Raw genomic sequence first — 12,820 nt, forward strand, 5'->3', positions numbered from 1 at the left:
TGATATGCAAGGTTGTCAGGGAGCGAGAGAGATGATGTCTTGAACCGAATAATGGTGTTTTAATGACTAAGTGTTTCAATGACTAATCTAATCTCACAAGGACAAAGAGGTTTCCAAGTGTTTTAATGACTGATCTCACAAGGACACTATTGATTTATTAGTATAGGCATGTGATACAAGGCAAGATCACAAACCCCCTCTCACGCTTTGCTTCACTTTGAAATGACAGTGCAAATAGCCATCTCAGTTTTGGAAAGCAATTAGTCACATACTACAAAAGCAAAATCCCAAATATTTTAGATAGTTTGTACAGCAAAGACGATGAGGGCATGGTCATCCTGCATTGTGTAGTACTGCTCTAAATAAAAAACACAAATTAATCTGAGATTAATCTGAGAGACGCCGGTGACACTCCTTCTTACTTAGAATTCCTTACTTTTCTACATTTCAGATAATTTGTTTGTAGAGTAAAAATAATGAAGGCATGGCCCTCCAGTATTGGTCACTCACCCGCTTGTCAATGTCGTTGTGCTGCAGCTGGACGAATCGGGCGCTGATGGCTGCGATGTAGCTCTGCTGATTGGAGAAGGCCACGCGTCCCGCCCCCTTGGGGTACTTGAGCTCGGGGTCAGTGTCAATGCCAGCGTAGCACACGCCTCCATACAGCCTGTCCATGATCATGGCCAACTCCACTGAGGAGGAGAGAGAAGCACACAGATGTGCTTGATACAGTGTAAACTAGATGAACCCACCTAGCGGTCAAACATATTTTTGTCTGGCAAGTTTTTTTTCCTGTTATATTTGTTATACATGTTATATATATTTTTCTGGAACGAGTTTGGCAGGACAGTGATAGCAGAATGGCTAGGGCTAACAAAAAGTGAGTGTTTGATTGGTCAATTAATTAGGGGCCAAGCAGCGAAGCTGGCGAAGGCCCCTATAGTGTTAGCTGGTATTCTTATTATTATTACGTAGACATCTTTCCTCTCCTTAGCAAGTCTATGGCAGCCCATAGAACCGTAGGGAGGAAAACGCTGTAAATCGGCACACACATTCGGGCCAGTCTCAGCATTACCCACAGCAATTTATAGGTCCCCAGCCCCAACGCTCTAGCGCCACCAACAGGTCAAAGTTGCAGGTACATTTCTGCTTGTAACTTTTGAACCGCTGGGCCAATTTTCATAAACTTGGTATCCCTGGAATCCTTGGGCCAAGACGAATCCAACGCACCCTATGACGTCATTTTCCGCCAGGATAGTTTTCCCGCCATTTTGAATTTTGTGAAATTCAATAAAAATGCTATTTTTCCCGCAATTTTTGACCAATTCGCCCGAAACTTGGTATATAGTATCTCTGGACTGAGTTACACATGGGGTCTCAAGGAATATTAGATATCTTTTATCATTTTGCCGTGACAGCCAATCAAAATTGTCGTAAAAGTGGTGAAACAGGAAGTGAGGTCATATCTCAGCAACCATTTGTTGAATTAGGTTGGGATTTTGTACAATCATAGTAGTCCATCCCATGACCTACCACAAAAAAAATCAGAACCCCAGCTCAAACTCTGTAGCGCCACCAGCAGGTCAAAATTTTAGCTACATTTTTGCCTGTAGCTTTTAAACCATATGCACGATGTACAATATATTATTATCACTAGAATCCTTGGGCCAAGCCGAATCCAACGCACTATATGACTTTATGTCAACGCAGAAGGGAAATTCTGCTATTTTGAATTTTGTAAAATTCAATAAAATGCTACTTCTCACACAATTTTTGTCAGAATGACCTGCAAAAAGGTACACATCATCTGCAGAATGATAGGCATTAGGGTAGCCAAAGATTTTTTGATACCTCTTATCATTTGGAGGTGACAGCCAATCAAAATTGTCGTAAAAGTGGCAAAACAGGAAGTGAGGTCATATCTCAGCAAACGTTTGTCAGATTCTTTTAGCTATTTTTTGCATTCACATAAACTTGGTTCATGTGAGCACACTCCCCTCCAAGGAATGCACACCAACATTGGCGAGACTTGGACCAAAGGGGGCGCTGCAGTTCCTTCTGTTGCCGTGGCGACTTTGGCAAGTTTACTGCTTGGCCCCGCATTGCTGCTTGCAGCTATATTTGAATAATGTATTAATCATTCATTCATCCATCCATCCATTAATTCCCTACCTGCACGAAGAGGTCGTGGGACCCCGCCTACAAAGATGGTTTTCCTGGGGTCCAGTGGTTGTGACCCGTCCATCACATAGTCGCTGTCACTCAGGTTCCAAGGCCGGATTTGGACCTGGATAACAAGAGATGAGATCAGACAAGATGAGATGGGCCGAGAAGAGAGCTTTGCTAACATCAGATGTCCAGTCCTTAGAGGTCAACTCAACAAACTGATTGAACCATGTGAGTCATGATGCTATGTGCTGTCTATATATTCTGTAGTATTATCATTACAGTGTACTATTAAATCAAAAGAATATTATACATAATTATTAAAATGTATTGTATGGTGTTGTATGGTTGTATTGTAATGTATTGTATGGTGTTGCATGGTGTTTTATACTATACTACTGTATGGTATGGTGTTTTATACTATTCTGCTATTCTACTATTCTTCAACATGTCTGTATTTTGAATTACATCACAGCTACTGGAGTCAAATTGTATATGTATGTAAGACTATGTATTTGTTGTATACAAAGCGGATTCCAAAAAAGTTGGGACACTTGGTATTTTGTGAATAAAATCAAAATGCTGGCATTTTCAAAACATTTAATATGTCAATAAGGTAGAGCATTGTGTATAGACAACATATTAGTTGTTAAAGCCAAGCAGAATGATTGTTTTGGGGTAATTATGTGATCATTTAAAATTTCACCCTGGCAACAAATTCCAAAAAAGTTGGGACAGGGCCAATAAAATGCTTTTTATGTTGGATAAGACTAAACACAACACAAGGGAGGAGACTTAACATTTAAATACTTTGACTGATGGCATGATTTTATTTAAAAAATAGATACAGTGCCCTCCATAATTATTGGCACCCCTGGTTGAGATGTGTTAAAAGCCTTAAAATAAATTCAGTGTTTATTGCAGAAGAATACTGTCACACTGAAAATTGTAGGAAAATGTAGCCTTCAACTCAAATGAATTGTAAGAAAATAAAAAAATCCATGACTAAAAAATAATTATTTTTCATTAAATCACCTGTTCCACAATTATTGGCACCCTTAACAATTCACAGGAAATAAATATAATTGAAGCATTTCTGTCATTTCTACAGTAGTTTACAAAGTTTACCAGAGTATGTAGGAACATTTAATTAGTAATTCATCACTTCCTGTTTCCCTGGGGTATAAATATGACGTGACACCGAGGCCATTTCTCTTATCCACTCTTAAACATGGGAAAGACAAAGGAACACAGCATACAAGTGAGGCAGATGTGCGTCGACCTTTTCAGGTCAGGCAGAGGCTACAAGAAGATTGCCACTCAACTGCAGCTGCCCATATCCACTGTGAGAGGAATGATTAAGAAGTTCAAAACAACTGGAACAGTGGTAAACAAGCCTGGACGAGGACCCAAGTTTATTTTGCCACCACGCACAGTGAGGAGGATGGTAAGAGAAATCAAAAGATCTCCAAAGCTCACTGTTACAGAATTACACCAAATGGTAGCATCCTGGGGTCACAAAGTCTCCAAATTAACCATCAGGCGCTGTCTACACGCCAACAAGCTGTTTGGGAGGCATGCACGGAGAAAACTTTTCCTCCTCACTCACAATCATAAACGCAAGCGTCTGGAGTTCGCCAAGCGTATTGGGGCTTCAACTGGGACCGTGGTTGTGCTTTGGTCAGATGAGACCAAGATTGAGCTTTTTGGCAACAAACACTCTAAGTGGGTCTGGCGTACCACGAAAGATGCGCATGCTGAAAAGCACCTCATACCCACTGTGAAGTATGGGGGTGGGTCAGTGATGCTGTGGGGCTGTTTCGCTTCCAAAGGCCCTGGGAACCTTGTTAGGGTGCATGGCATCATGAATGCTTTGAAATACCAGGACATTTTAAATCAAAATCTGTTGCCCTCTGCCCGAAAGCTGAAGCTGGGTCGTCACTGGGTCTTTTCAGCAAGACAATGACCCTAAACATATGGCCCAAATCTACACAGAAATGGTTTCACCAGACACAAAATCAAGCTCCTCCCATGGCCATCTCAGTCCCCTGACCTCAACCCCATTGAGAACCTGTGGGGTGAGCTGAAGAGGAGAGTACAGAGGAGAGGACCCAGTTCTCTGGATGATTTAGAGAGATTCTGCAAAGAGGAATGGCTGAAGATCCCTCTTTCTGTCTTTTCCCATCTTGTGAAACATTATAGGAGAAGATTAGGTGCTGTTTTGTTGGCAAAAGGGGGTTGTACAAAATATTAACACCAGGGGTGCTAATAATTGTGACACACATTATTTGATGTCAAATAATTATTTCTTTATGTGGGATTTTTTTCCCCACTGAATAAATGCACTTGTATTGAAGGTTGGATTTTTCTCTTTTTTCCATTAAGGTCCCATATTATTTAGAAAAAAAATAAAATAATTGGAAGCTAAAAAACACATCTCAACCAGGGGTGCCAATAATTATGGAGGGCACTGTATTTTGATATGCGAGACATGATTTCAGCAGCTCAACTGATAGGTGTGTTCTTCGACTTGTTTTCCTTCTTGTTATGCTTAATATGTGGCATATCCTGACTGCAAGAAAACAATTTTGTCACCTGTTTACTCTTATGATGGAACCACACTGTTGGAACATAGTAGAGATTGAAATTTGCCATCATTGTGGGGCAATATCTAAAGGCTGTGCTCCAAAATATAATGCCTTGGTAGCTATGTATGCTGTTTAAAGTCTGAATATATCATTCAGCCCTCATTTTAATGCTCTACATGAGTAAGAAGACCATAACCAAGGCATCTCTGCACCCCTTTACCATCATATATGCTGTCTTTCAGACTGACCACTAAATCAAGCTGAAGTATTCATTTTCTTCATAACCTGGAGGGTGCATGACTCCATGATTTAAAAAAAAAGAATGAAATATTTTCCATTCTGTAATCAGAGGACAGTTTCACATGTCTCCTATGTCCATCTAGAATGAGCTTTGCCACTTGCAACACTGTTTAATGTCTGCATCATGTGCCTTAATCAAGTGTTGTGTTTATGGTCATTTTTTCAACAGCTGTCATTGTTGGAGTGTCATAATTTGCTTATTGACGATGGGTATGTCATGATCTCATAACTCGTGCAATGATTTTACAGAACTCTACATTACAGAAATAGGCCTTATATGCCTGCAATTTTGATAATTCAATCTTTCTGTGTAATAGATCAGTAATTAGTCCCTCAAAATCTTTGCTATGAGTGCCACAACCTCTCTGTGGTGGTATTTTATTTGTGCATTCATCTTGGCAGTCAATATAGTTCCTTTCAAAATATTTCTCCTAGTGTTATTTTTAGAATTATCCAACTATTACAACATTTTTTGGCCCTGTCCCAACTTTTTTGAGATTTGTTGCATGGGTCAAATTTTAAATGACCACATATTTCCCTCAAAACAATTATTTTGCCTCATTTTAACTGTTCCTATGTTGACCTTGTGCCATTGTGCATCTTATGCATGGATTGAATGTTTTGAAAATGGCAGTATTTAGAGTTTTTCGCAAAATATCAAATGTCCCAACTTTTTTGGAATCCGCTTGTATGTATGCAAGATGAAATTGTGCTCTCTGAATCTGTATTTGTTTTTATCATCTTGAATCCATGTGGGTGCAAAAGACAGTGTTGTTTTTCTCACCGGTTTGTCTTTGATGGTGGGGCTGGAGACACACAGATAGAGCTTCTGGTCCTCCTCGATGCAGGCATCAATGAGGGCCTGGACTGAAGACTCCTCCTGGAAGAGCAGGAAGGCATAGCCTGCAGAGAGAGAGAGAGAGAGAGAGAGAGAGAGAGAGAGAGAGAGAGAGAGAGAGAGAGAGAGAGAGAGAGAGAGAGAGAGAGAGATGGATGACAGGAAGAGGAGAGTGAATATGTAAAAAGGTCAAAATGACCTTTATCTTATCCTGAGGCATTTGCATGTGGAATTCCTTCCGCGTTAACACAGGCGATTAAGCCAAGGGCGTGTGCAGGTACATTATCTATCCAAACAATAGTGCAGCATGATACAGGCAAAGGATTAGCAGTGTCGCTTTCGCTTGTGGGCCCACAAGGAACTCGACTTGACAACAGTAACAAATTGACCTGGTGAAGGATTTCAACCATGCAAAAAGAGTTGAGCCCCACCCCGTCTGCTGCTAATGGCAAAGCCGCAACACTGCCAACGAGTTAAAGGCGCAATTTAAAATGGCACAGAGAGGTGTGGTGACATTGTTGCAGGTGGACATAAAAGGCGTGTTGCCAACCTGATGACATGAAATGAAAGTAAATCCTGATGTGAAATTAAAGTATAGCCTGGTACAGTATGACTGAAAGTACAGTTTCTCTCCCTCGTTGGTATTCAACTCATGCGTGCGCGCGCGCGCATGCACGCGCGTGTGTGTGTGTGTGTGTGTGTGTGTGCTGGTTGTCAGCTGGAGAAGCTGCTTTTAGCTGCAGTATGGCAGACACTTGGGCGCACGAGTGGAAATGGAAGGCGGCGGAATGCGCAACTGTCATGCTTCACTTTCAACATTCCACAAAGGAGGGCATGTGTGTGCGTGCATGTGTGTAGGGGGGGGACGGGGGGGGACGGGTGTGTTAAAGCCTGAGTCAGCAGTGACCGTGTGAAAGTGAAAACACCAGCATTTACTCAATAGCTTAAGTGAGCAGAAGACAAGAGGGATAACTGTGGCATGATGAAGAGAAGGAAAAAAGAACAACTAGAGCAACAAACATGCACCCCCGACCCGCACACAAAGACACACGCACACGCACACGCACACGCACTGCTGCAAAGTGTTCAGTTGACCATGGGATAAGAGCCTACTGTAGAGTGTGCCGATTTTACTGGGCAAAGATCACAGTAATCCATCATTACCACAAGAGAAAACACACACACACACACACACACACACCGTGGACACACGCACACACACACACACACACACACACACACACACACACACACACACACACACACACACACACACACACACACACACACACACACACACAGTGAACACACACACACAGTGAACACACACACACACACACACAGACACATGCATGCACACACATGCGCACACACACACTCTCTTTGTTGACACAATACAACTTCCTTAAAAGAACAGCAGCCAATACACACACCTCTCAGTCATACCTGTAAATCAAGATGTCAAAACACGGTGGTATGGTCAAAACACACACACACACACACACGCACACGCACACGCACACACACACACACACACACACGCACACGCACACGCACACACACACGCTCCCTCAGTTTCAGTCTAAGAGAGATTTGTCTCTGAGATGGAAATCCAAGTCACAAATGCTCTACTTCACGCTCACCTCAACCTCATTGCGTGGATGAAAGTCGGCCATCATAGTGAATCGCTACAGGCAATACTGAAGGAGACCACTGATGACCGGTATTGTCCACTCAGCCACATAGGCCCAATGCACGTATGCACGCACGCACACCTTTGCATGGGCTGTGGCGCGTGAGGGACTCAGGAGACTGTTTGATGTCTGTGCTCTGAATGAGCTCCATGTTAGGAAGGGAATGAGAAAGCCAGACATGAGCCCTGTCTCTCAGACGACCGGCAGCAAGGCAGCAAGGCAGCAAGGCAGCAAGGCGAGGCGACACACAGTCCAGGCTGCAGTTTACTGCCATCATATATATTTATATAAAGTGTTTGTGTCTCTCCGCTAAGATCATGTGGTGTATCGCTTAGAACGCTTTGCTTCGGTCTTCTCTCCCCCACCCCTCCCCACCCCACTGTCTCGGTCTCTGTCTGCAAAAGACACACACACACACACACACACACACACACACACACACACACACACACACACGACACACACACTGCCTGCAGCACTGGATATAACATGGTGCAGAGAGAGAGAGAATGACTAGGATGAGAGCCAAGAGGAAAGCAAAGCGCAGAGCGAAAGTTAGGTACACAGTGTTCTGAGAGAGAGAGAGAGAGAGAGAGAGAGAGAGAGAGAGAGAGAGAGAGAGAGAGAGAGAGAGAGAGAGAGAGAGAGAGAGAGAGAGAGAGAGCAAACCAACAGTCACACCAATGCGAAATCCCAGAGCAGTGCAGTGCAGTGAATGGGGGACTCTGTCTGTGTGGCAGGCAGGCAGGGGAGCGAAGTGGCTAAGCCTTAGGAGCTAACTGAACAAGATCAGGCCCGGCACGTACCCCTAAAAGCATGATGGAACCCATTCACTCACCTTTACCTAAGGACTCACAGAACCAAAAAAAAAAAAAACTAAGCTATATAACACTGAAACAGAGGGGTCTGTCTACCTAATCCATTATGCAAGAGATGGACTGGCCCAGTTTCTTACCAAAAAAAAAAAAAAAATGTTTCACGCTCTGCTGCAGAAGAATACAGACAGTGAGTGGGCTTTTCCATCCCTGTGACTCGTTTTGATTGGTTGACACGCAATATCCTTGAGTAGTGTGTGACATTGGTCAATAGCGCAGCTTTGTACTGCGCAGGCTTCATGAGGGAAGCGAGAAAAACATAACCACACTGTGTGCGTGTGTGTGTGTTTGTATGACTGCTTCTGTGTGTGTGCAAGTGCTTGGTAAGTTAGTTCAGGACGCAGTGCGGGTAAGAGAGGCTGCTGGATTTGGAGAGAGAGAGAGAGAGAGAGAGAGAGAGAGAGAGAGAGAGAGAGAGAGAGAGAGAGAGAGAGAGAGAGAGAGAGAGGGAGAGCTTACATCCGCAGTGGCTCGTGCCTGAGATTTGCGGTACTTTACTGCTGAGTAGCACCCTGGGAGGAAAACACGAAAATGTACAAACAAATGCACTCACTCACTCTCGTTCACTTACACAGTCACACGCGCACACGCACGCGCACTCACACGCACACACACACTAATGGTGACATTTTCCTCTGGAAGTGCCAGCTCCTCCCCCAGCCAACTCTCCTGGCACCAATGTGCCAGAGGTAATCATTAACTCAACGCACACACACGCACGCATGCACGCACGCACGCACGCACGCACGCACAGTCTCTCATGTGCTCTCTCGCACACACTCTGTCACAAACAAACTCTTTCTGTTTCTCTCTTACTCTCTCTCTCTCACACACCGCATATATCCACTATTCCCACAAACAGCACACAGGGGCCCCCCACTACCACCCCCAGGCCCTCGGCACATGAGATGATGAACTCCCTGACAGCCACACTCCTGTCTTATCTGCCAGATAAGCTGCCTGCCTGCCTGCATGCGTGTGTGCCGTGTGGAGAGCTCCTCCAGGGATCCAGGGCCTCTTCTCTTCTCCACAACGGCCGGGGACAGCAGCGATAAGCAGCACAAGCAGAGCTGACCTCCACTGGGCAGCCATTAACCCTTTCAGGAGCACCAGCAGAGATGTTCTACTGCGTAACTACAACTAAGAAAATCCTTGGTACCATTACATACATTTGATTATAACTATAGATATTTTTTTTTCCTTCATATTTTTTTCTGTTGTTGATCTCTGTTTTTGTTGGTGTTTGAGTGACCCTGTATTTGGATGTTGGAAAAAAATTAAACATAGAATTGTAGCAAAATGTTATACGTCACAAAGAAACTGAGAAAATCCTGTACTCCTCAAAGGGTTCCACCAGGAGACCTCAGCATCCTTAGCATGCTTAACAAGGATATTACAGCATACAGTACAGAGATATGAGGGAGAAATGTGGCAAATGTGATCATTTGTTATGCAGTACGCTCAAGGTTGACGTTAAATATTTTTGTTGTCTTGTGCTGGAAATCAGGGCAAGTACTGTATTTGATGGATACACACATACTGATGTATGGAATACACACCCATCTTTAATGTATGGGAGAGTATATGAACATACAAATCTTGAGTCTTGTACAAATAACTATATTGTACTTTCCAAGATCCCTGACTTGCACAATTGGGAACTTCTACCATCACTGTTCATTTCTATCGTCTCCCCTTGGCTGGCATCTTCACATAAATACCAGTCTCAGGCGATCCAACAGGTTTGCCACGCTGCCAGAACGGAAGGCGAGTTTCGCCCGCCCGCCCGCACAGCAGCGGGTGACCGTCTGGACTGGTTCTTCGAGCTGAGGGAGCGAGGGAGTAAATCACTAACTCTCGACTGCATCTGAGACTGAGACAGAGACTCCGATTTCCAGGGCTGCGGCAGAGGAGGAGAAGACAATCTGTCTGTGTCATTCCCACAGCACGAGAGGGGAACAAACACGGGGGGGTGTGGGGGGGGGGGGGGAAGGGAGTTTGCTAAGAAAGGAGAGAAGAGAGCAAGAAGGATGGACAGGCAGCAAAGGGAAGCTGAGTGGGAAGAACGAACAGAATGAGAGAAGGAGGAGGGAGGGTAGGACAAACAGAATGAATGAGGGGAGCAAGGGTTCTATATGAGGGAAGATATGTTGGAAGAAAGAAGGACTGAATGACACAGGCAGGGAACGATGGACACTGTCCGTTGAACTGAATAAAAGGAGGAGTGAGGTGAGAAGAAGGGGACAGAGGGAGAGGAGGAAAAGAAGGAGAGGAGGAGAGACGAGGAGGGGGCAGGAAAAGAAAAGAAAAATATAGCTGCAAGCAGCAATGCGGGGCCAAGCAGTAAATTTGCCAAAGTTGCCATGGCAACAGAAGGAACTGCAGCGCCCCCTTTGGCCCAAATCTCGCCAATGTTGGGGTGCATTCCTTGGAGGGGAAAATGGGGAGAGGGACGGGGAGGGTAGGCAAAGGACCTGGGCTGGGAATCAAACCCGAGTCAGCCGCATGATAGACGAGTGCCCTACCGGTTGGCCATGGCAGGGCCTGTGCTGCCCTTGATTTATATTGAGTAACACATTTCCATTCCCTCTCAAATTAGTCTATAAAATATCAGCAAGTCATTTCTATACTTGAGAGGCTTGCTTTTTGGACAGCAATTATAATCCTCTGTGATCATTCTATTTAGTAAAATTGTTTATATGACATACAATATTATGGAAAAGAATCGGGAGCCTACTGAAAATAGATATGTCCTTGAAATACTAAACATAAGAATCCTATAGGCTGCAATGTAATATTGGCCAGCCTTTTGAGAGACTGGTCTGAGGAATTGGTGTATATAGAAGCAACGTGTGTGTGTGTGTGTGTGTGTGTGTGTGTGTGTGTGTGTGTGTGTGTGTGTGTGTGTGTGTGTGTGTGTGTGTGTGTGTGTGTGTGTATGTGTGAGACAGAGGAACCGAGAGAACAACAATGGTCTCTCTCTCTCTCCCTCCCTCCTTCCCTCTCTCTCCCTCCCTCCTTCCCTCTCTCTCCCTCTCCCCCTCCCTCTCCCTCTCCCTCTCCCTCTGTCTGTGTGTGTGGGGTGGAGGTGGGGGGGGTATGTGCAGGGGCTGGGGCAGTGGGGCTTTGGTTGACACTAGAGCAATAGCAGACTACGCACACACCTAAGCTCTCGTCTCTGGTGTGTCCAGAGACCCCCTGCCGAGAATGGTGTCAGTGAACGTGCGCAGGTGCCGTTGGCAAGGGGGACAGAGAGATGAGAAAAATCCCTCCATTCTTTCCACAATTTTGAATGGCTGCTGAGAGCTGATAGTTTTTTCAATCGTTACGAAAATCCATACCTGGGTGCAGCATAGTGTGAAGATGACCTGTGTACCAATATTTTGAAAATTGGGAGTACGGTTCAAAAGCTACAGGCAAAAATGTAGCTAAAATTTTGACCTGCTGGTGGCGCTACAGAGTTTGAGCTGGGGATCTGATTTTTTTTGTGGTAGGTCATGGGATAGACTACCATGTGTGTACAAAATCCCTGCCCAATTCGACAAACGGTTGCTGAGATATGACCTCACTTCCTGTTTCGCCACGTTTACGATAATTTTGATTGGCTCTCACGGCTAAACGATAAAAGATATCCAATATTCCTGAAGACCCCATATGTATCTCAGTCCAGAGATACTATATACCAAGTTTCGGGCGAGTTGGTCAAAAATTGCGGGAAAATTAACATTTTTATTGAATTTTACAAAATTCAAAATGGCGGGAAAACTATCCTGGCGGAAAATGACGTCATAGAGTGCGTTGGATTCGTCTTGGCCCAAGGATTCCAGGGATACCAAGTTTATGAAAATTGGCCAAGCGGTTCAAAAGTTACAAGCAGAAATGTACCTGCAACTTTGACCTGCTGGTGGCGCTAGAGCGTTGGGACTGGGGACCTATAAATTGCTGTGGGTAATGCTGAGCCGGGCCCGAATGTGTGTGCCGATTTACAGCATTTTCCTACGTACGGTTCTATGGGCTGCCATAGACTTGCAGAGGGAGAGGAATGGTGACTAGAGAATAATAATAATGAAGAAAACCTACTAACTCTATAGGGGCCTTCGCCAGCTTCGCTGCTTGGCCCCTAACAAGGCGCACATTGATCTGCTCACATGACTGCAGTGGCAGGAGGAGTGTGGGAAGAGAAACAAACACGTGTTCCGCTAACACACGCAGCCAAGCCAAGCCTCCACTCCAAACAAGCAACGACAACAACACGAGCACGCAGTGCACTGCAATACACAAACAACCGAGTCCTAACGACCTGCCAATGTTTCCTCCGTTCCCCGCCGTTCTACCATCATCCCTCTCTCCTCCTCCCGT

General features: G+C 44.7%; 1 protein-coding gene and 1 long non-coding RNA gene across 10 annotated transcripts in view; one reads left to right on the forward strand and one right to left on the reverse strand.

Moving 5' to 3' along the window:
- The window catches only part of cpeb3 (cytoplasmic polyadenylation element binding protein 3), a 72,653-nt gene that overhangs the window by 8,000 nt on the left and 51,833 nt on the right, over positions 1–12,820 (reverse strand). For all 9 annotated transcript variants that reach the window (XM_063191761.1, XM_063191762.1, XM_063191757.1 and 6 more), the window contains 3 exons: positions 5,839–5,957; positions 2,173–2,287; positions 511–692 (listed from right to left, as the gene is read on the reverse strand). In XM_063191761.1, the coding sequence (XP_063047831.1) occupies positions 511–692; positions 2,173–2,287; positions 5,839–5,957 (416 nt within the window). The remainder of the gene's footprint in view (positions 1–510; positions 693–2,172; positions 2,288–5,838; positions 5,958–12,820) is intronic.
- On the forward strand, positions 2,299–9,601 carry LOC134441446 (uncharacterized). Its single transcript, XR_010033163.1, has 2 exons — positions 2,299–2,397; positions 9,413–9,601. It is a non-coding gene; the product is annotated as an uncharacterized LOC134441446 (long non-coding RNA).

The sequence above is a fragment of the Engraulis encrasicolus genome, chromosome 24 (assembly GCF_034702125.1).
Source record: "Engraulis encrasicolus isolate BLACKSEA-1 chromosome 24, IST_EnEncr_1.0, whole genome shotgun sequence".
Classification (NCBI taxonomy): Eukaryota; Metazoa; Chordata; class Actinopteri; order Clupeiformes; family Engraulidae; genus Engraulis; species Engraulis encrasicolus.